A 24710-nucleotide genomic window follows, 5' to 3' on the forward strand; every position below is an offset into this window, starting at 1 on the left:
CACACACACACACACACACGCAGCTTTTAACATTGTATTTGCGTCACAAAAAACAAAAAACACACAAAGTATAAAGCGTGGATCATTTTGAAAAGGTACTGAAGTGTGTTTTTTTTTTACATTTCACAGCTGTTAAAGCCATTTGGTAGAATCCAGAGAGAATCCCAGGCTTTAATTATGCTGCATAACATACCTACACAAACACTATAATTAAGTGGCACATACCGTGTTTGCCTCTAGCTCCTACATTTTGTACATTTTGTCTATTGTTATTCACATCGCATTGTGCAGTATGTTTAGCTTTAAGGATACTGCTGCAGCAAAACCATTTCCCATGCTGGTATTAACAAATTGTTTTGTGAGCAAAAACTGAGTTTAGCGATTAGCATATTTAATAAGGATACACAAAAAAAAAGAGACGTGGCCTTCATCTGAGACGTGATATTTGTTGAGACATTCTGAGATATGAAGGACTGGATAGTGCATCTTAAGATGCACATATTAATCCCAGATTCAGAACAGTTTATCAATAATAGAAAATGTTTTCTTAGGAGGCACATGTCCTGATTTTGAAACAAATGAAGGGAACAAGAAAGAATGAGCTGTTATTTCTGCACACTGTGCGTGAAGCCACACCAAAATCATTGATTTTTAAAACAGCTGATGTTCCTTGTCCCAACAGTCCTTGCACACTAAATCTCCCTCTAGAGGAGTTTATGCTGTGTGGTTTTGTTGAGCAAACATCCATGCATTGCGTTAACCTTTTTGTGTAGTTGTGTTAGCATGGATAGATGTATATGTAGTGTCATATTATATCTTGACTAACCACCAAAAGGTCATTTCATAATACCTAAGAAAAAAAAAACATGAAAAACAGGTATTAATTAAACAAAAAACAAAAAAAAAGTTATATAACCTTGTAAGTGGAGCCGGTTTTAATAAAGTTCTTCTCAAGAACGTTGTCAAGGGCAGGGTCCAACTCCTCCCCAACATCTTCAATCAGCAGGGGGCGACCAAGAGACAAACTGTCTTCAAGATGATTTTTAAAGTACTTATGGTTTAGTGACGTAATCTGAAATTAAAAGAGTAAAAAAAAAAAAAAAAAAGATAAATTGTGAGTTACACATGTCCAGACAAAAGAAAACATGGGATTCTATAATGTAGCCTGAATTATTATCAGCAGTAATCAAACTGGATTTTTCTAAGATTCTCATCACAAATATAAGCAAAAGCCTACAAAAGTCATTATGCCTTGATTCTTTTAAAAATATCTTAAGGAAAGCTGATAGAAACACTTTTGGTTTTATGATGTTCAATGTAAGATGGTTTGAAAACTTCTGGTTAAGCCCTGCGCCTTGAAAACACTCATAATGTGCTTTCAGAATGCATTCACGCTGCTCAGATATTACCTCTAACAGGTGTACGACCTTGGCTGAGCTCATAATACCTACAGATATACTTTTTCAAATGCGCCGTCCACGCTGGATATTAGAGAGCTAAAAGTAAACAGAATATCTCAAACACAGTATCTGACACTATTTCTTTCTCTAACCTGTAATGCCTGTTACAGAAGAGAGCAAACTCACTATTTTAAACTCAAAGTTAAAATGCTGATATATACGCATAAAAGAATCCAACATTTTCAAATATCCCTTGTATGTTGCCAGATAAAGATCAACTCAAAGTGGGGTAGGTAAATAAGAAGATGATGGTCAACCAAACCTGCAACTCATTTATAGCTTCTTTGTTTTTAATCCAGATCTTTCCCTGCGTCTGTGGGTCAATAAGCAGAGGGAATCGAGCAGCTTTGGTCACAATTATCCCATTTTGAATGGACAGGTCATCATTGGGAAGGCCCTGCAACAAAGAAAGGATAAGCTCATTCCTGCTGCTATTTATAAGGTTTTCCACTTAATCTTACAGAAAACAGAATATTTAGAACCTTCAAATATATATGCAACAAACACAAACGTGTTGCTGCACAGCTACAGTTTTGTAGCTGCATCCTTAACAGAAACACAAGGAGATTTTCTTAGTGATTTTTTTTATATTTTTTGTAAAGAAATAATCCCTAGTCTTCAACTGCAAACCATTTTGATGGTCTTTTGCCAGATCCTTGACTAACCTGCAGGTTCCACTCACTAACAGTGGGTGCATCAATAAGAAGCTCAGCCAGATTGAGGCCTTTGGCAAACGGGATGCAACGCTGCTTCAGCTCTCGCTGCCAGTCGCTCAGAAGAAGATTACGAAACTCCTGATTAAAGGGGCCAGAATATGAGAGGAACGCTGTGGCCAGAAGGACATCACCTGAAAGACACCAAAGTGACGCTCGCAAACATGTTTTCAAAACCTGAAAAACAGTAAACTGCCTCAGCAAATAAAGATGAAAAAAATTAATGGTTTTAGGTTTTTGTTTTTTTGCAACGTTTGCCTTGAACAGAAAATTACTGCATACGGTGATATCTTTTCTGATGCACAAAACCCTACATGTTATAAGAAAAAAATATATTTTGTATTGCAGAAATATTGCTTCCATAATGTAAAGTGTTAAATCATACATGCAACGTAACCTACCCACAAGGCGTTTGGTTTGGGCAGCAAACTCTTTGCTCTGTTCTGTCCACCTCTCCTTCTCACCAGCGAGGCCGCTGATGAGACTGGACGCTGTCTGCATCTTGTGTCTGCAACGCTCAGCGTCCTCCAGCAAAGTCTGGGGGTAAATGGGCCAACACACAAGTCAGCTTGGCTTGTTCGTGAGTCTGTCCATCTTTGTCTGTTCAACTGTGTTTTCGTCCAACTGTTTTTTTTTGTTGTTGTTTGTTTTAGTTGGATGAACTGCATGCATCGTGGACAAGGAGATTTTTCTTAGAAAAAAAATAAAATAATTCTGCCGCTCGCTATAAATGTTGCCTGTCTGTCTATTTAGTAGAGAACCAAGCACCCAGTGCAAGCCGGGTTATTTCTGGAAATAAGTAGATGATGTACAATTACATTCAATTTTATCTGTTTCATTTAATCTGAAAGCTTAAATAACCTGTCCCACGTAAGAACAATCACATCTTATACAGAGCCGATTTTTGAATCATTTAACAGAATTAGCTTTTCATTTGCTGCTCAAACATCCTAATGACACTGTTCTGAGAGAAGCAGCAATTACACATCAATAAAGATCAGATTAGTAGCACATAAAACGAAACCGCTTCCAAGTATCTTAGTCCCTTTCACCTGTAGTTATACCCATAAATCTCACCGTTGGTCTCTGGAGAAGAACAGCTCTCTGCTTTAATCACACAATTATAAAAGAGGACTCTGGCTTTGCAGTGTTCCTAATCAGGCAATCATGATGCACACGATTTTCTGTTTACATGCTGTATTTCATCAGAGGACAGACAGTTCTGATAATATAAATACACAAAACTGGCCTTCGGGTGACTCCGACTGAGTCATTCTCTATTTCAGCTGAAGCTCATCCCATGTTTTCAAGCTGCATTTTAAAAGACCTTTTGAATAGTCTTTAACATTACAGCCAACACAAGCATAAAGACACCACAAAATACCATGTTTAAAAAGTAATTCTCAATAGTGTTCCTGTGAGCCATCACGAAGCAAAGTCTGGTTATAAATGGCATCAGGTGCTTGGTGTTGTCTTGACAACGCAGGTATACTGGATTGACCAATTTCTAACTTTATTTTCCAAACTATGCTGAAGCAACAATGTTACACTAATCATCAAGCAATCTATGAAACTGCTTTAAAAACATTGGAAATTTAAACGCTTTAATCATAGTATATAGCTACTGTTAGGCAGTAAATATGTACAATATGTTATTTGTATGTGAAGGATATTGGTGTCAAGAATTATCAGGAAATTGTAAAGTGGCCTAATTCAGCACATATTCAGTAGTAACATGCAACGTTGGGTTACCTTTTTAGATCATTCAAATGTCAAATTGTGTTAATTTACCTATGTGTGTGACGCTGTGTTTAGTTTCATGATAAACCTAAGTTTAGTCAGACTGAAACAAAGTTGCCTAAGCTTGACCTCAATTCATTTTGGACCAGCTATAGATAGATCAGCAGTCCAATATTTCACTGCAAAATTAAAAACACCGGCTTCAAAAACTGAAAATAAAATAAAAAAAAGACTAGAAAAGGAAAAGCATGGCATACATTTTATATTTATCTCCCACCTTTGCACATTCAGAGACTAAAGTTTCTTTCTGAAATATCTCAATTTCTATCTCAGGCCGATTAGATTTAGACTGTAAACATAAACGTTCAGGTCTTGGCACAGATTCTCAACTTGACTTGGGTCTAAATTTTGACTCAGCCAATCACATCAATGTGGTTCAATGTGAATCCTTCCATAGTCGTTCTTGGTTTACTTTTAGGTTCGTTTTCCTCCTAGAAGATTAACTCCAGCCACAAAATCACAGCTTTTGCCGTCTCTAGCAAGTGCTCTTCCAGAATTGCCCTGGATTTTGCTCTATGTATCTTCCCATAAATCTTTTACCACTTCCCATCCAAATACCATCAAGCTGTCCTCGAAATGGCTGGCCAGGACGGTCATGTATTCACATAAAGTGCAGTGGAAGTTTTCTGTTGTACATTTTGTTTTCTGTTCGGGTCAGGATGGTCAGTTTTGGTCTCATCTGACCACATATTTCATGTGCACTCTACATGAATGGTGGAACATTTCAAATGGGACTTTTTATGGCTTTTTTCTTGGAGATTTTTTTCTCATTATTTACCTTACACTTCACAATTGTGTGCTGCTTTTTGTTGTGTTAGTTTATCAACAAAATCCAATTATTTTACAGAGGATTAAAAAAAAAAAAAAAGAAACAAATAGTTTTGTCGCAATTTCCTATTAACACGTTATTTAAAAATTTAGTATGAATATATTGTGTGTTCAAGGAGTCGATAAAATGCTGACCTGCTTCTCCATCATGGCCTTCTCATACTCTGCCTGCACAACATCCAGCTCTGCCTGTTTGGCATCCAGCTCAGCCTGAGCTTTTTCCAGGTCCACATTGGCTAAGGCCAAGCGACTTTCTTGCACTGCAAGATTGGCCTAATGAAAATAAGAAGGGAAAGAACTCGGTTATACTTGCCATCCCCACAGAAAAAGTTGGCAGAGTTTATTTTTTGTTATGCGTTTACATAAAATATGATATATGAAAAAAGCATAATTCTTTTCATTACAGACTTTGAGTCCCCAGAGCTGAAGACATTCATATTCAAAAGTCCACCAGTATATAAGAGAGAAAAGATAAAGGAGGAAATGTGGAAGCCAAAGAAGAACTGTAAGAAAACATTGAAAGGTTGCCAGAAAAAAGACAAACACAAGAAGCAAACAAAAAACAATGATCTAAATAGAGGCAAAAGCAAAAATAAAAAAAAATTGAAGTAATGCTTGTGCAATGAATAAGGCACTGAAAATTATTTAGAAACAGAGATTTACTGAAAAGTTGTGAGGTTATCTGTGCTGAAATCTTATTGGTTGGCTTGGCCAAAAAGGAGTCTGCCACTTCCATTCATTATTAATTGACATCGAAAAAGACCATTCATGCTCGTCTGTCTCCCTGTCTGTCGTCTCACAGTCTGGCTGGTTTGCTGAAAAGAAAGCCAGCGCTGAGCCGCAAACCAGAAAATCAATTGCTAGACCATGCTCCATGCTTAAGGAAAAGGTCAGGATGAGAGGCAGCGGGGTTGTTTCGGATGTTGCGGACCACGAGATGAAAACAGAATATGCGTGTTAGTATGTGCAAGAAAGAAAGTAATAGAAGTAGAAAGAAAGTCGAGGCAGTCGGAAGAGGCATAATGGAAGCAGGAAGAAGGGAGACGCTTCCATTCTACTGAATGTGCAAGGGTGAAGATGAGACACTGAACAGAGAAAATAAGACTAAAAATAAGGCCACTATTACCTAGTAACAGAGAAGAAGAGATGTAAAGGACACTCAGATGAAAAAAATAGAGCAAACAAAAGTCAAAAATTGAACTGTACACTTTTAAAGCTTTAAAATCATTTTCATGCGTTAGAAGATTTCTTTTTGTCAAAACCAGTTCTTACAAGGACAAACTAAAAAAGCAAAACAAAAATTGAGACAGAAAAAGGATGCATTAATCTTTTTATAGAACAAAGCTGAGGTTGGTGGAAAGTGGCCTCCAGCAGCACAGCAAGTAAGCCTCCTTCAGGATGTCTCTTATTGCTACATTTAACTCTTAAGTGAAATAGAGACCACTGCAAACTCTTGCTCTGGTGTTCTATGTGCAGGGAGCTTAAGTAAAATAAACATTTTTTGCATAACTATATTAACAACAATTACCATACTTACAATTAGTATGCTGTCATCTCAAACTATTATTTGCAGAATACTGACACCGTTTTTAGACTTCAACTGTTTAGTTTGAACATGATTCACTGCTATATCTTGTGGCTTTTATGAGAATGATCAATACAGCATCTATCTGAGAAGTGACTGTATTTAAATCTGTTATTGTCTGCAAATGGCTATTTTTTTTTTTACCTTATTACACTTTATCAAATGAAGTACAAGCTGTTTATGTAGATGGAAATTGTCACTTCCCTTACAATCAAACCTTAGATTTATGAGTTGCAGCCTATATTCTTCCATAAGTGAGTTAAAAATGACTCGTATTAGAATCGATATGTTTTTCATGCCGGTTTTTTTCCCCTCATTTTGGTTAGCCATAATATTTGTACTATATTTTCCATGATAATTAAAGACTGGTTTCATGTTCACAAAAATCTTGCTTCCAATCTCTAATATGGTTTAAATACATCTGAAATCCCAGTTTATCAGTGTCTTCATAAGAAGGTGTTTCTCAGGTTTTGCTGAATGTCTTTATATCCTGCGCGGCCCCAGCTTCCTCTTTCAAATCTCACCCTGAGTATTCAAAAAGACTTTGGCCCAGCTGATATTATTCATGCAGATGAGGTGTGACAGTGGCCTGAAGAATAATAATACTAAAAGGCCCTGACGGTGTTCATCCACGTTTCCTTCAAGTCTGTGCTGACCACCAGAGGATATTCAATTTCTTCTTGTGTCATCCATTTTTTCTTGATTTTGAATCAAAAGTTCTGTCTTGTCCCAATTTCTAGGAAACCTAAATTAACACAGCAGTCATGTCAGGTTTTCAGGACATATTGAAAAGTATGTAAAAGAAAAAAAAGGTATTTGATATACGAGTCAAAAATAAATAATAATAATAGTAATAATAATAATAATAATAATAATAATAATAATAAAAAGACCCAGCTATGGTTTACAAGACAAAGAAAATAACAAAAGTGGCTAAATTATTCCTCTGCTGACTTGATGCAACCTGCACCCGAAAGATGGCACAAATTATTTTAATGTCTCCATAACACACAAAACCCTGCCGGGTTTCAATATCTTCCACTTTTTTAGGTTGAGCTGGCAGAGGATGACATCAACACCAAAACAAACCTTACTGTATTCTGTGCACCACAAAGTCAGACAACCATAGAGGCTTTTTTTTGTTCTTCTTACCACCCACAGAATAAGACAAAATCAGGACAATGAATGTTTAAACACAAAGATGGCACAGACAGAAAGTGTCTCACACACTGTGACTGAAACCATAACATTGTCAGTCATGATTAAATTATTGTGTGTACCTCTTTATAGCCACAGTCTGTCCCTCATAGTAGTATAAATAATATTATATGAGTTTTATAATCGTATTTAGTTTAGTAGTTTAATAATACTATTTTTAAAAAAGGGTAAGTCAACAAAATTTGTCCAGTCTTTAAAATATTTTTTTTTTTCTATTTCAACAATGCAAACGCTACGAGGTCAAAAGCAAAATGTTTTTCTTGAGTAAGCTTAGATTGTTTGATCTCAACAAGAGCCTCTTTTCCTCCTTTCTACGTGTTTATCCGTTAATCATGTGTCCTGTTTCCTGCTGTACTCTGCTGCTGGTTGTGGTTTTATCACACTGCTGCTGATAAAAATAGGAGACCACACTCCCTGTGTGTCTCCAGGGAGTGTGGCTCAGTGGGATTTCTGTGTAAAATCACAGAGTTAAAGCGGTTGGCGGAAACATCTGTTAATTGGCGAGTTATGCTGGATAGGTTGGTGTGTTCACTTGGATGAACACACAAGTCACTCGGTGTATCTAATTATGTTATGTAGGAAGAAAGAGTTAGGAGTTGAAAATTAAAAGTGTCTGAGCAACAACTGTGGTTTTCTCATTCATGCTCTGACTGCCCGGTCAAACTCTGTAGTGGCCTGCGCGAGTTTACCTGCAGGTTGTTTTGTTAACTTTTTAATAAAAGTAACTGTTTGCAACATGTGTGTCTGTGTGTGTCTCCACATTGCATGATTCATTCAGGTCCAGCTGCAGTCACTGACATGCTTCATCTGACAACGTTTTAAACGTGAAGCACAAAGTGTCTGATTCACTGTTAAGTGATACAGAATATAAAAGGTTTTTTAAATTTCTAAAAGGTCAACGTGATCTGGTACCGTGACGATAAATAGGAGTTTTTCTGCACTTCAAAATTTTGTTGAGTTTCACGGCAACACGTGCAGCGTCGCTATTGATCAGTTGAACAATGTGATGCTAGGGGAACTGCTGAGTTAAAAGAAAAAAGTTTTAAGAAAAGCTGAACATGTCTGCTCAATCTCCCAATGGCTATTTGAAGAATCTTCTGAACCCACGCTTGACTCATAGAGGCCCTGCTTCGATGTCATAAAGTGCAGACTTTGTCCGGCCTAATGTGTCAATTTTATTTCTATCCATTTCAATCAAGTTTAGTCGCGCGGATAACATTAACATCTAAACGGAGTCTTTGTAGACTCATAAATAATACATCAAAAATACAATTCATGTGAATGCACTGAGATGTTAGTCTTTATCATAGCATTTTAAGTGATCACTTTAATGGAAACAAACTCATTTTACTTTGGTGTTGCAGAGATGGCTGAAATGAACCCTGTTTGGTTTTTTATATTATTTGATGCCATGATGTTTGACATTCAACTCAATATCCAGGCCTTTTTGTGTTTATAAATATCTAAATAAGTGCTCCATTTACTCTATTTTTCATTCCCATAGTGTCTCTTTCTGAGAATGACATCTTAAATGTTTTATTACCCAGACTGATTGCTCCCCAGATTGTAGAATAAATCATGAAATTGTGTAGTTAATGTAGCCTGAGGTTTTCCTGAGCAAAAAAAAAAAAAAAACAACAACAAAAAAAAGAGAAAACACTTTGCTGCATTGTAATTGTGTCTTATTCATAGAATGCCTCAAACATTGCCCAAGGAGCATCGGTGCAGCTGTTACGTAAATACATTTTTTAGGAAAGTATTCACTATTTTATTAATACAATTTTAGGAGGTTACCCTAAACCTCCTAAAATTGTGGTGACGTCTGCTTTTTTAAGACGTTGATTTGTCTGCAAATATCGTTCTAATTTCTGCAGCGTCAATAAACGTGATTTACCTCACGTACATTACCTTCAAGGGTAAAACTTCCTTGTTGATGGAGAAGAAGGAGGCCATGGCTTTGGTCCAGGAGGCGAGGCCAGCAACATTACCACACACCCTCTTGGCTGTTTCAATGTTGTAGTCAGGCATATCAAAATAGGGCTGCAGCAGCTCCACCGTTTCTTCATTAATGGTGTCTTTGGGGAATTGCTTCAAAGGAAACAAAGATGTTAGAAAAAAAATGGAGGTGGGATATTATGATGTAGGATGGTTTTGTTTGGGACAGAAAAACAAATCTGGACCTTCTGTTTACAGCAAGAAATGTAAGAGACAGAACAGAAAACAGGATACATGATTCATTAAACCCACAACTTATCTCTATAAATCACATCTGCGCAAATTTTATGTTTTTTTTTTTTTTTTTTTTACATCTACACAATGTAATTTTAAAAGTGCACCTGCAAGCTGCCTAGGAAGTTTCCAGCTGTCATGAGTTTTAGAGACTCCTGCCAGGAGGGAGTGATGCAGTTTTTCTCCGGATCGATCTTCACGCTATTGACCCTCCTCTGGAAGAGTAGCAGCACACAGTCCATGATGCGCATGATTAGGTGGGGAGGCCGTCCAAGTGTCCGTACAGTGGCGATATCTGATGGCTTGATTGTCTATGTTTGAAAAGATAAAGTAAACATCCAAGATATGTTTTTATATAAACGGGGCAGAAAAAGATGGATAACATTTCGACTGAAACTCTTATCCTCACTTGCAGTTCTTACTACAATGTAAAGGCACCTAAATTAATGGTGCTTCCCTATTTCATCTGGTAATGCATCTGCATTTAAATGAGCTTTAAGCTACATAGTTTATGCTGTTGGACAATGTAGCCAGAAAGCCATTGCCCTCATGCTTCGCCAGGCTTTCTCTGAACGTGACAGGAATGAGGTGGAATTCATGAGTTGGACCTGGATGCAGATAATGATCCGAAAGCAGATTAAATAAGTCAAAAAAAAATATGAAAACACATTGACAAATGAAGCATCATCACAGCCAAAAGACAGACTCAACCTATTCAAAAACAATTAATGATGGGGGTTTTAAAGAGGAATCAGGGTAAATTCATGGAGAGCTACAAAAAAAATCATATGATATATCTTTCTACAACAACTCTCACCATCATAAGGTATGAATAGATCAAACATTTTATTCTTGGAATATTTATAGTTTTTTTTCTGACCATTACATTAAATAACCTATGTTTTTAGAGTGTGATGTATTGTGGCTTATGCGTATTTCATCAATTTTAAAACCTGGTGCAACGCAGAACTTTTTTCTTCTCTCCCATTAAATAAATCACTATAATTGCAGTTTTTTTTTTTTTTTTTTTTTTTTTTTATCTCTATACATTTCATAAATTGCAGTGGAGGTAATTACTTGTTTGGATGTTTTTGCCAAATTCTTTATTCAAAACTTTCAAAGCATAACACTCTTTTGAGAACACAACTTAAGCTCTCTTTATCTTATTCTCTTGACAATTTCTTCAGCATCTTCAAGTAAAAGCGACATATGATTTCCCAACACAGACTTTCAGGCACGGTAGGGAATCTACTCAAAAGAAAAACTATCATAAAAAAAAACAAAAAAAAAACAACTATTTTTCTACATTACATCTTTGAGCTCCCTATAATATACAACTGATATATTGGCGAAACACTGAGCTCTTGCCACTGCCATTTAGAAAGCTCAGAGGCGTAATCTCAAGTCTAGGCAGAAATGGAATAAAATCAAATACTGCAGAAATAAACAAGTTGGCAGAGGTTTACTACACTGGAGGACACATTTGTCTATAAAAATCTGTTGTTCCAACAGAATATACAGCACATGGCAATAGTTATCTTGAAAGGAAATGGTTTGCAGTGTTTGTCATTTTCATTTCCTTGGAAAAGCACATCTTGCTCATTTATTTATTTTTGCCAGTGGACAAGCCTCAAATTTTATACACCGACTTACATCGTGATTTGCAGGACCATGGCATCAATTATTAATACCCAAGAGTCTCATCTGTTTTAGTTTGACGCAACGTGTCACACGTAGTTCAGGCATTCATGAATGAATGCCAGATGCTTTATTATTAAGAACAATGTGGGGGGGGTAAAAAAAAATAACCGTGTAATAATGTGTGAGTGCTATCACCTTCTATGATTGCCAGGTCATTATCTATTGTGCAGCCCTTTGGATCCAAAACAAATAATCATTATCTTCAACTGTTTTGTTGTGCAGTCTGCAGACTGAAACTAATCTGTGTTAGCATTTAGAACAATTTGAGTCTGGACTTTATTCACATACACAAAAACAAAATTAAATCAGTCCTCCCATGAAAAAAAGAAAACAACAACAAAAAAAAACAAAGAAAACAAAAGCCAAGGTAAAACCTGGTAATTGCATATTGCGTATTAACTGTTATGAGTGCCATGCCTGTAGTGCAGCCTCTGCCTCCTCCAGAGCTGGCCGTGCGGCTTCCAGCTTCTCCTCAGCAATGGCCTTGTCAGCCGAGATGCTGTCCACAATGGCTTGAGCCTTGTCCTTCACTTTCTGTACTTCGACCTTTACCCGCTCTGCCGCCTGGGCTTTTACCGTCACCTCTTTGAGAACCTGGAAGAAAAATGAGTCATGTCCATGAGTATCGCCAGTGTTCACTTTTGACCACACAGCAGGGCGAAAATGAAATCTCGCACCACAACTGACTAACACACACGTTTAAAATAATGTGTGGAACATGGTTAAAGTTACAAGCCAAGACACAAATCAAGCTATCCTGATTAAACATGGATTGTTGCAAACCTTTCAGCAGAATCACGTCACACAAAAGCTTTAATCATAGAGCATACTCTTAAATGTCTGCATTTCCTGTGAGAGGTTTACATCTGTTGTAACTGGGTACCCTCTTCTCGTTTTAAAAATTCATTAAAGTTTCATGTGGCATCAGAATTCCAACTTGGAAAAATATCTTGTTAAAAAACTAAATATTTAAAAGCTAAACAACCTGATTTTTATAAGATGATGAGATTAGGGAGATTTCTGACCGGGACTTTATGTTATGCTGAAGTGTTTTTTTTTTTGTTTTTTTAAAAATATTATTTAAAAAAACAACAAGAGAGAGACAAAGACAACACAGGTTTATTATTTTTCCATTAACACAGACAAATATTTTGGATTTTATCACCGATAAAGCATGCACAAGCACAACTGAATTTCCCAAAGTAAATATTTACTTAAAAAATGGAAATGAAGTCATAGGTTCTCTTCCAGCTGTCAGAAAAAATACCTCTTTGAGAACCTAAAACAGAAACCACTCAGATGTAGGCAAAACGAATCTGCTTACCGTATCGGCCTTGTCATTGGCAACCTGTAGCTCTTTTTCTTTCACCTCCAGCTCCTTGCTCAGAGCTGCTACTGATTCTGATGCCTCTTTCAGCTTTTTCAGGCCAGTGTTCATCCTACACAGTAAAAACAGTCATGCAGATTTAATGTAAATTCTGAAAATTTGTGGCATGAAGGTTACGGTGGTGTGGATGGAAGCCCATCTAGTATGAATCTGAAAATCAGGACAAATGATTGCATTTGTAAAGTAGTTGTAAAGCTTTAAGCTGACCCGAATGACTTCCTGTTTGAATCAATCTCTGTTTAGCACCAGGTAATTGAAATACTTGGGCATTACACGTGTGTTTCATCTTTTGTGTCATGAGTCCGATTTTTAATGTCAAGGTAGCTCCCTTCAGCAGCTGCCAATAAATCTCAGAGGTTCTTGGGTAAATTATCGTTAAAGAAAACATTTCATGTTGCTTTCGTGTGTGGAATCTCTTTCAGTACTTGATGCACTTCATTTGGTTTTTAAACGAAATTAAGCATGAAATAAGATCTGGTAAATGAGCATGATTTACCAGAAAAAAAATAATTTCTAACTCACAATTTGACCCTATCGAGTTGAATATTACACTGGAAATGATTGCAGTTTGAAACAAGCTGAAAATTAGTTTAAGTATGACTACAGCAGTGAAATAAGTTATAACTGAATTATGATAAAAGTAAACAAGAATTGTTGTTATTGCTTGAGGTTACACATAGATCACATTTGTTATCATGCATGGGCACTTTATTAACACCATATTTCATTTATCCTTTACTCTTTACCTGTTGGCCAGTGTCTGGACTTCAGATCTCTTCTCCTTATAGATCGTCTTATAGCCTTGAACGAAAGACAGGTAGGACTTGGGTGTGACATGGGTGGATCGCCGGTATCTAGGTTCAGTTAAGATCGCATTAGAATAAATTTATGACATATTAAGAAGTCGCAAATCTCAAATTTTTAATTTACGTATTAAGCATCTTCTTCAACTTGAATGCACAGTTAAAAAAAAATAGCATATTATATTATCTTAAAAAAAAAAAAAAAAAAAAAGCTCAATTGTAAGCCAAAAATTACAGTCTTCTCTTCATGCACTCTTACGTCAACTATTTGGGAGAAAGGACTAGAATAACAAAATTATTGTTACATGTTTAATGTGCTTTTTTATGTCATGTAAGGTTCCAAGCTTAAACAGCCAGTGTGTTGAAATGCTTTACCTCTGAAAATACTCCACACACTTTTCTGCAACACCGTCCTGGAAGGAGCCCATGCACTGGACTACCTGGTGTTTGATCTGCGTCGAGCACTCAATATCATACGCAGACAAGAAGTGCTCTGAAACTGAATGGCAGAATGCATATGGAAAAAAAAAGTGTGAATCAGTCAGAATAAAACATAAGAAGGAATAATCCAAAGCTGACATGCCAACACATAAATGTAGCTCCAAAATTCAAACTTTAAGACGGGCTGGGTCTAACAGCTGGGATGAGTTTCAATTATTGACTTTTTCCCCCGTCGTTTGACGTATCAGCAGAGCTGGATTTGAGTGAGTCAATAATTTACAGAAAGAAGATTTAAAATGTGACACAAAAGTTGGTGTAATTGGTCGTCGTCGTTCCCCAAAGCTGTCAAATTTTTTCTGTTTTTATTGCACCTTAGTTTTGGTGGTAAGGATCAATGCGACATCTGCATGCTAATATCCAGTATCATCTTTACTCTAATCTTAAAATGCTTCTAAAGGCTGACAGTCAAACTCCAACTCTGTGGTTCAAGCACTCTTTTGAACCTTATAGACTTCACCTTCACTTTACTTACACTGTCCCCATAAACGTCAGTTTCTTTTATAGATTTTATTCATTTTATTTATTTACCATTTTACAAAGGGGTTCGCCAGCGTTGGTGGTACTTGTTCATTCTCTTTGAAAATGATAGGCTCCTGCATAGAGATTACTTTAAATTCTGAAAAAACAAATATTGACGAGTGGTCCAAATATTTAGAAAGCTTTGACATAAAGTCAAAGCTCAGTAAGTTTTAGAAATCATAAACATACCAGCATGTTCAAAGCAGCGAATACAATGAAACACTATGTATAGTTAAGCCAACAAATGCTACCAACAAATGACATCCATTCACACCGTAATGAGACGTCGCCCTTGTGACGTACCTGCAACAAGAGCATCTTTTGGCCAGCGGCTAAACCAGTCCATGGTGCAGCCAGATATCAGTGCTGGAAACTTCAATGCCCTGTTGCGAAACTTTTCTCCAACGGGCGAAAAGCACAAAACAACATGGAGATTGTGACGGACCCGTGACATGAAGTACTCGTACAGGTTTTCATTGGTCAGTGGTCGCTTTGGAAACTCTCGCCGCATAACAGGAATGAGGTCACTGAGGATTTCATCCATCTCATCACGAGCGAACAAATTGGACACCTAAAGATAAAAAAAATATACACTTGTTTCATTAAATTAGCAATAATGCAAGTTCATATCTCTATTGCAGAATTGTACTAATTGTTCATCTAATCTTAAAAAAAAAAAATTCATGTGCATGAAAAGGGACATTTTTTGTTTTGTTCTATTTAACTACAGGATGCATTTCAACTTATTACATTAAAAAAAGACTGAAATTAGGATAATATATTCACCTTGTCAAAGCAAATAATTGTTCCCATTTACCCAGAGAACCTCCAAAAAGCAACATTGTTTTAATTTTTAAAAAATTGATAAATTGGGCAGTGCAATTCCAAAATGACATGCTAATTTCAAGCATTACGTCCACAATTGTAAGCCGTCAGGAGAGACGTGCGACGGGGTTGTCTCTGTCTGACCTGGTTGACCACTCTCTCAAATGGAGCTTATTTTTCCATTTAGTTTCTTATCTCCCAAGAATCAGACAAAACACAAACCTGTTATTGATAAACTGTGCCCAGTCACAATCCCTCCTATTCCTTGGTCCCCACTTCAATTTACCTCCCCTGTTAAAGCATATGCTGCTCAAATTGCAATTCAGAAGAGAAAGCGTCAAAGAGAAGAAGAAGGAAGAAAATAAGGACACTTATGCTATCGTGGAGAGGCAAGCAGAGCATCTTAACCCAACAAAGTTATGAACAGGAATCAAATGAACAGTACAGAACATATGAAGAAAAAAAGCTAATTGAAATGATAGAAAAGTCCAAGTGGTTGGGAAGATTATTGGTGGTGAAGGAAAACATTGAGCGTTTCATGTTTGTGATTCCAACCTCTCCAGATGATAAGACGTTGTTCATGTACTCCAGATAGGACTCATCTTTGATTTCGTTGTCGGTAAAGATGAAGCTGACACCTTTCCCCTGCTGACCAGCTGTTTTGTACAAGTTTTTTAGATCATCCAGCAAGTTAGTGGTGTTATAGGAGCTGCAACATTTAAGCAAATGCAAAACTTTTGTTAGTCAAAATTTCAGAAGACGGGGCTTGCAGCAGACTTCTTCAAATTCATTTCATATTAAAAAAAAAGTGAGGAAACCTCAAATTTCAGCTTTTATTACTAGTTGGTTGTCCGTGCATTAGGGACTACTGGAGTAAACTTTGTTGCTTGTTAAAAAAATATTTCTCTACTGGTACATAGACGGGCATCAAAAGGAGTGATAAACAAAAACATGGCACTTTTTTTCTATCCGGTTTATGACACACAGACATTTAATTTAGACATTTAGAAAAACTATTAAAAAATACCTACAAAAGAAAGTTGCATTTTCCAAATACTTTTTGCACAGAAAATGTAACCCTTTTAGTAGTTTGGAATTTACAAAGTAAAACAGAGGAAAAACAAGATGATATTTGTGATAATTGATGATAATTGTTGTACTTACTATTTTGTATTTAAAACATTTATTGACACGGTATGTAAATACATTTTTCATTTACATAATTACTAACTTAATTTGTGTTGCTCAGTTCATTTTAACTTATTTTTCGTCAGTGTATAACCCTTTGTTGGTGGGTGAGTGGGAGAACCACAAGTGTTTCTTTAACGTATCCTGGTGTGTAACACCTTCGAATGAGAAGCGGACTTTATAAATAACATGATTGCAAAACAACATTGCCATGACATTAAACTGTCTGCCACTCAAAGCTGTCATAAGAAATAATCAAGAGCAAACTGTTCTGAAGAATTAACAGACTCATAATTTAAAGACGTAAAAAGCTAAATAAATTTTCCATTTAAAACAGATTCCACTTTACCAGACTAAATAAATGTGTACGGGTCTTTTGTATGCTAGAGAAAAGAGTAAGCAGAAGAATATAAATAAATAAAGTAAACATGCAGCTGAAGTGCCTGTTTCCCCTGGAGATACTTTGGCAAGTCAAGAGGAGGAAAAAAAAGGCTCATTCATATTAATAGCAACCACCAAACCCAGTTAGAGACTTAGCCAGAGGGAAATATGATGACCACAAGTGCCCACAGGGAACATGTGGAAAAACCTTTGACAGCCGCGGACAGTAACAAAGAGAGTGAGATAAAAAAAAAATAATACAATATTTATTGAGAACAGGGAAAAAAAAAAAGTTAATAAAATATAAGGTTGTTCTTTTTCTCATAAATAAGTTCCAACAGCAGATGAATAAGGATAAGGGATGCAAAGAGCTACAATAAATAACCAGATTTCAATTGTTTTTATCATGATTGAAAAGCTAAAGTCGGAGGTTACCTCAGACAAAACAGATTTTTCAACTTTCTCATGCCACAGATGTTGGAAATGAATACTGAAATTGTGATAATGAGTGCGAGCGTTACCGTGTGAGGGTTATCTGGAAGGTTTTGTGTCCGGCTATGAATGAGGCCAACCTGATCAGGCTCTGTTTGCCAGAACCTCCAACACCCACCAACAAGGCATTACCTCCTGGTGTCCGAATTATTCTTGATACCTGCACACATAAACCATATGTAAACATGCAAAATAAAGATGACATGCAAGTAAAGTCATATTCAGTAAGTTAAAATATCATTGATGAGTTAATTTATTTCAGTAACTCAATTCACTCAGTGAAACGCATTACACATTCTATTTGAGAAATTCTTCCTATAATCGGAAAAATATAATTATTATATTACAACTAATGAAAACCAAGACATTTAATTTCTCACAAGATTATAACATTACTTCAGACCAATAAAAAAACTGTTTTGTTTTTTTATTACAGGAATGTGGGGTTAAAGACAGTGTGTTTAATACAGGAACACGTTGCTGTTTTCAAAAGGTATTTTTATTCTGACAAACAACCGTCATCAGTGTGCATATTCTAATTTATTGAACATGATTGTATATCGCATTGGTACAAATGTACTGAGCCCGTATATGAGATCCTTTTGGAAATTTGTAGCATCAGTGAAACATTCAAAAATGTAAAAAAAAAAAAAAAAAAAAAAAAAGAATAATAAGGGAAAAAAGGGTAAATGTAATAAGCTTTTCAGCAGAGACATGGGCTTGCTATGCCCCTTAAGCAAGAAGAGAGACAAAAGTGGGTAACAGGAAAACCAAATTTATTACAGGAAAATAGCTTTGCTTGATTCTTTAAGCTTTTAAACTGCATGTCATGAACAGGCTACATTTAAAAATCTGAGAGTTGGGGAAAGTTTCAATGTTCTCTAGGATGTTTACAGTTATACTGCTCATTTCATTTATAAGGGTTAGCTCTTTACTCATGCTAATCCCTAATATGTAATTTCTGACCTCCGCAAGCATTTTGCCTTTAAGTAAATAAAGGAAAATTTAAAAAATAAAGGGAATTCATGTTAAGCCTCACAGCCGTTTAACAGGTCTTACATCAAACCTGCCCCTAATATAAACAACTAATCTTTGTACACAACACAAAGTTCCTCATTGTAGCTATAAATTAGCCTTCACGTAAAATATACAGGTTTAAATGATGCTGTAGGGGTCACGTTTTGATAGTGTTTGAAATTGTGCAAAAAGAGCAATGATCTATGTATGACTATGTTCACCACATAACGGTTGATAATGTACCTTGATCAGATGTGTCATCGCATCCTGAAAGAAGACCATGTCCATGCCGGTACCCCTGATGCTCTCATTATAATGACACAGGAACATATTTAGACGCTCCTTTAAACTCTCAAATGACTCAATAGGCTCATACACCTTGGGTAAATCAAAGTCTGAATCTTCTGGTTCCTCCCCTGTGAGAAAATAGTTTCACAATAATACAATTAAATGTCAAAGAGAGAATATGGGAAGTATCCCCTAAAAAAATAATGGCACGTATTCATGCTTCATCGGTACCTGTAGCTTCTGGTGCATCTCTTAAGAAGTCGACAAAGTATCTGTCTACTCCAAAATCCACCGTATTCCTGAGCTCCTCCCCCAACTCGTCTCCCACCAGCTTCGCCAGAGCTTGGTCAAACCACTCCACGTCATCAGGCATTGTGAATCTATCAGCTATCACACGTTTGCACTCGTGCTTCCACAGAGCCAGCAACACCTGTGAAATTATTGTTTTCCGTGAAGACAGAAGGATAGCAAAGATTACTCAAATCAACTGCAAAAAAAAAATAAAAAATAGGAGCAAAGTCAAACTGGGACATGTCTTTGAAAGGAAGGAACTGCTTTAGTCCAAAATGAGTTTGTATATTAACTTAGAAACAAGTACCAGCCCCTATATTCTGGTTGGTTTGTTTTGTTGACCGAATGTTATGAGTTTTGCCCCAGAGCAATCTGAGTTTGGCTGGGAGCCACAGCAGGGATGTAGGACAGTCTGAGCTAGAGTATAAATTTGACTGTGTTCAATTATTCAGTAAGGCCACATACTAATGTAGAGTGGGCCACCTCAGCAAGAACTGAATTTTAAATGCCGATATTTCTTATTTCTGTTTAATCCATCTCTACCAAGAGACGCTCGTATATCTCTCTAGTATTGTGAATATTTCATCTAATAGTATATCATGCTGTTTTACTGCCACTCTATATCTTTAAAGGAGACTTAAAATAGTTATTTTTTTACAGACTTCTGAATAAATCAAACCTTTGCACAGGGGCATGATGAATATACTTTACATCTAAACATGACATAAAAATCTAATAGTTAAAAAGAACAGCTGGGAAGACGCAACATAAAATCCACCTCACCTGGACCGAGCTGACTACCTCAGCGGTAGTTGTAAGCATCCCCTGCCATACCCTGGACAGGTCTCTCAGATTGAAGATGTAGTGAAACTTTGCAGGAGTCGGAAGCATCTTAAGCTTTGTGATCTGCCAGAGACGTCGGGTTAGAGACACCAAGCGATGCACAGTGCTCTGAACCTCGTCGCTGAACTCCCGCCGAGCGCAGAAGTAGCCCTCGCCAATCACACCTGTGCAATGAGGGAACCGATTGTGGTATTATTATACATTCTTTTCAAAGACACAGGATCTAGAATGCATTAGACCCCAACTCTTTTTTTTTTTTTTACACCACTTTATTACGGTGTCAAAAATTTTTTAAACATAAATCATTTTGAAATGACATCTCTGATGCTTTTCACACCGTTTTACTAACCAAATATCTTATCGATGGAGGCATTGGAGGGAAGTGTGCAGTTAAAGACAGAGAACTGCCTTTTCAGCCTCTGTGGAATGTCATTGCGCCCTCCTCCTGGATGAATCATGGCTGCCAGGAACTGAACGTCAACAATATTGGTGAACTCTCCCGGCTTCTCCAGGTTGAAGAAGCCATTCTGCTCCATCAGCTGTCTGACAATCTCATTGGTCACCTAGGTACAAAAAAAAAGCAAAGATGATGTCATTACAAATTCAAACTTTATCATCATGAAGATTAAATGTTTGGATAGAGCCATTTCGGGACTGATTGCTAACCTGGTCTCCCCATTCATTGATGACAGGCATGTTGATATCATCTATAAATATTGACATTTTCTTCCCAGCAGGAGGACCATAGGTCGTCCCCATCCTCTTGTCCACGAAGCTCTCAACCGTTCTCTACAAAACAAGCCAAGGTTACTAGGGAATGCTACTAAAGACGAAGACACAAATGAAGGCGAGTGCTGACACAAAAGCAAAGTTGTTGTTATTTTTTTATTGTAGAAAATGAAAATGTAATGAAGCAGTAAGTTATATTTCTGTTAAGCTGTTGAAGACTACTTTGAAGATCTTTACCTGGAACATGAGAGGTGTAGTAGCAGAAGAGAAGTTGAGACTTTTTCCAATGTGGCTCTCAGCGTCATAATTTGACATGTAGCCTTTGATCATGACGGTCTTGGCTGTTCCTTGCTCTCCAATCAGCAAAACAGCCTTTGAAAACATTTGCATTTGAAATTAGTTTCAAGTCCCCTTGAGGGAAACATCTCAATAAGAACAGAAAACAATGCAAATGATGTGGAGAAGAGGCATTTACTGTCTGTTTTCACTGAGCAAACAATCGTTTAATTTGACGACTCTGTCCTGATGTCTACTGTAGAAAGCAGACACGCTTTTTGTGGGTTTTACTTGTGATTTATTTTTTGCATTTTAAAGTCAAATGTTCTAGTTACTTCTATCCTCTCCTGAGGACATTAGCATAAGCTCAATGTGCTCAGGAGCAGATAAAAACATGCATTGGTTTGCAGGAATTTGGTATTAAAATGAGGCTGACTAAAATTAAAGAGAAAAATGAATCTAATCCTGAGGTGTTTAGTTCCAAACACACCCAGAGGGAAGAAAAACAACAATCCAAATGAAGAAATAATTGTTTCTAATAAAATCACAGTTTAGTATTTTATTTAGCCGTCTACTGGCAACAAGGCAGCACGTAGTCCTCTTTTATGACATATTGACAGTGTTGTATCATATAGAGAATTTCTATTTATCCAATCTCTCTAGATAGTCCAGATTCTTGGCTTCACTGTGCCCTCTTCTCTTCTTTAATATCTATTCGGTCCCCCCCTCCATCCAAACTGAATAAATGGAGCCAAATCTGCGATTTGATCTTTCCACACTTTTCAGAATAATTAAGCTGTTTTGTGTCTCTATTTTAAGGTTTTCACACATCTTCAGCAGGGGTGCTAATAAATGAGATTCACACTGTTTGTGCTAAACATTTCTGCCCACAGTTGTCTCTTCATCTTGTATCACATCAAAAATAAATGAAAAAAAAAAAAAAAAAACATATGCTGATGGATGAACAACCTACAGACAAAAATATTGCATCTGACATTTCAGATTAGTCTTGAGGTGAAAGCTTGTTGCACACAGATATTTATTGTTTGTCATTTTTTCATTATTTTATTTTATTTATTTATTTATTTATTTTTACCTTGTCCTGCTTTGCAATAGTCTGAATCAGGAAGTCTGTTCTAACATTGTCGACATTGGGGACCAAAATAGAGCTGTACTCTGGGGTGACTTCAGACGGATAAAAGTATTCTTCCACCCTGGTGTTCCAGTGGACCCAGTGGCCTGGAAAGACACACATTTTTAGAGAGAAATGATATGTGAAAATAAGCACTGAAGATGAGGTATATATTTTAAATACATCTTTTAAACATGTAATTTTATCATATGGGACTGTAGGTTCTCGCTAACTTACATAAAAATAAAACAAAACAGAACGTCAAACATATTTTCTATCCTTTAAAAAAAAAGTGTGAATTTCCTGACATCTGATCCCAAATATGTGTATTACCTTCTGATGTTACATAGTAGTCAAACATGGTGTTGTCACTGGGTGTAGGAATGTCTGGTAAATTTAAACAGATACTGTCATTTCCTCTGAGCCAGGCCTCCATCTTCCTTCTGTCCTCCAGCTCAAGTAAAGCCCCGCAGCTCCACATGAGGGCAAAGACGTAAAGTCGCTCCAGGTGCTCCAAAGATAACTCACCACAGTGTTCCTGAATAGTGAAAATGTTCTTGAAAAAAGTTGCGCAAGTGACTTTCACTTCAAAAAGGTTAAAATTGTAAAATAAAATTAAAAAAATAGGAAAAAAAAGAGGCCAAATATGTTGGTTTTACTCTCAAGTTTTCCACAGTTTGTTGTGTTTTAAACTTCTTTTACCATGGATTTTATTCATTTTCTTGACTAATCAGTCTTATGTCAAATAGTTCCTAACCTAAAGACGACATTAAGTACAGGAAAGCTGGTTAACTGCCTACTTTAAAAAGAAAATACTGAAATATCCCTCGGTTTGTTTGCTTCGTTTCATACCACTGGGAAATGAAGCAAATATTTGACTGTAAAAAAAATATTTTATTCATTTCCAAACATTTCACTGACTGTGAAAAGCTAAAAAGTGATAATGACTATTAAAAATGAAGGTAGAAACATATCTCATTAATTGAGAAAAACATGTTAAGCAAATGGCAGAAGTACACTTCAAGCATTGGTTAGTCACAGTCCCCTGCTTTATTGTAAAAAGGAGTCCTAACAAACAAACCACTGCCATCTGGTGATTGAACTACTTTGAAAGCAATACAGAAATGGCACAGGTTTCCGTTTTAGTTTAGACAAAAACTGAGTCATTTACATTAATCATTTGTGCTAAACAAAGTAGAAATCTATAATCTAGAGTGAAGAGTGCCCTCGGGACCATGACTGGTAAACACAAGCCTAATGTTAATTTGATAATGAAAATAAATCATCACCAAGTGTGCTATACTGTTTGTTATTAAGGGATTGTTAAATTTTTTGACGTTACTGCTCAATCTCAATAAAAGATCTAAATACGGGGTGTTAAGCATATGATTAATTTAAGCTTTGCCGAAAGATGGTTGTCTAAGGCAAAAGGTAGATTTTGCCCTAGAGCTGAGTGATTTCTCCAAGGATTTCCCCAAACTGAATAGATGGCAGAGAATCAACAATTTTTAAGGTGAACTTAAGAAGATTATCTGTTTTTTTGTTTTACACCTCTCTTCTGTTTTCTGCTACCAATACATAAAAAAAATTAATGCTACCTACTATTCCTGCATGAAGATAAGTGTGGCTTTCTTCACGTTTTCTATTAGGTTTGTGTAAAAAAGGTTTCATCTCAGTTTCATCACACTGGAACATTCAGTAATAAAGATGTTGTTTGTCTGAGTATTGCCACTTCTGCAGATATTTCATCATTGATTCTCAGATCTGCGGTTTGACATGTTCTTCTCTCTCAAGTCCTCAGGCGGTTCTGTCCCACTTGTGGTTTATCTTTTTGTTCCTAAAAAAGAAAGCTTAATTTCTTTCTTTTATTTTGCCTCCGACTGCTTTAAGATTATCTTTACTACAAAGTAAATCATCTAACTGGCGTTAGATGGTTTCTGTGACTTAGCTGTTGAGCTCTAACAGAAACTTAAAAATATGTACATTGTTGTCATATTTTAAAATGTATATTACCTTTGGGGGAATTAGTCCCTGCAGCATGTTTATGCATTGCATGATGACAAAGGCCTCCAACATTTCCATCTTGAACTCCAGTGACTGCAAGCTGAAGCAGTACAGCTCAGAGAAGGAAGAAGAGAACAGCTTTCTCAGTACCTTTGCCTCCTGCGGAGAGCGTTTCTTCAACCAACCCTGGTAGGAGTAAACACACAGATATGAGTGGTTGACACTGTAGAAATTTGAAAATTGTTATTCATATTAGCTCAAAAATGTCAGTGTAAACACTTTTGATAAATATGTCCTAAACTGTTTATAAAACATATAAAAAAGTGCAGCTCCAAAAGCTGGTTTGTATAAGCCAAGCAGCACACTTCCTACACTCGGTCACTTTTTTAGGTAAATGCTCTCACTACTGGCCTGGAACCTGTTTGACCCTCAGAGCTGCCTTAATTATTTGTGGTATAGATTCTATAAAGAATCAGAAAACAATCCTGAGTGATTTGGAT

General features: G+C 36.5%; 1 protein-coding gene across 1 annotated transcript in view; it reads right to left on the reverse strand.

Annotated features, from left to right (window-relative positions):
* The window catches only part of dnah5 (dynein, axonemal, heavy chain 5), an 89474-nt gene that overhangs the window by 24889 nt on the left and 39875 nt on the right, over positions 1 to 24710 (reverse strand). Inside the window, exons 50-72 of the mRNA XM_088013652.1 lie at positions 24220 to 24396; positions 22540 to 22744; positions 22171 to 22313; positions 21036 to 21170; positions 20736 to 20858; positions 20419 to 20632; positions 20010 to 20233; positions 19167 to 19365; positions 18891 to 19063; positions 17660 to 17790; positions 16125 to 16278; positions 15048 to 15315; positions 14100 to 14223; positions 13668 to 13775; positions 12859 to 12973; positions 11952 to 12128; positions 9941 to 10144; positions 9513 to 9692; positions 4937 to 5074; positions 2575 to 2710; positions 2126 to 2307; positions 1723 to 1857; positions 917 to 1072 (exon numbers count right to left, since the gene is read on the reverse strand). Of these exons, the coding sequence (XP_087869778.1) occupies positions 917 to 1072; positions 1723 to 1857; positions 2126 to 2307; positions 2575 to 2710; positions 4937 to 5074; positions 9513 to 9692; positions 9941 to 10144; positions 11952 to 12128; positions 12859 to 12973; positions 13668 to 13775; positions 14100 to 14223; positions 15048 to 15315; positions 16125 to 16278; positions 17660 to 17790; positions 18891 to 19063; positions 19167 to 19365; positions 20010 to 20233; positions 20419 to 20632; positions 20736 to 20858; positions 21036 to 21170; positions 22171 to 22313; positions 22540 to 22744; positions 24220 to 24396 (3801 nt within the window). The remainder of the gene's footprint in view (positions 1 to 916; positions 1073 to 1722; positions 1858 to 2125; positions 2308 to 2574; positions 2711 to 4936; positions 5075 to 9512; positions 9693 to 9940; positions 10145 to 11951; positions 12129 to 12858; positions 12974 to 13667; positions 13776 to 14099; positions 14224 to 15047; positions 15316 to 16124; positions 16279 to 17659; positions 17791 to 18890; positions 19064 to 19166; positions 19366 to 20009; positions 20234 to 20418; positions 20633 to 20735; positions 20859 to 21035; positions 21171 to 22170; positions 22314 to 22539; positions 22745 to 24219; positions 24397 to 24710) is intronic.

The sequence above is a fragment of the Poecilia mexicana genome, unplaced genomic scaffold, assembly GCF_051168715.1.
Source record: "Poecilia mexicana isolate PSO_F unplaced genomic scaffold, ASM5116871v1 scaffold_16, whole genome shotgun sequence".
Lineage (NCBI taxonomy): Eukaryota > Metazoa > Chordata > Actinopteri > Cyprinodontiformes > Poeciliidae > Poecilia > Poecilia mexicana.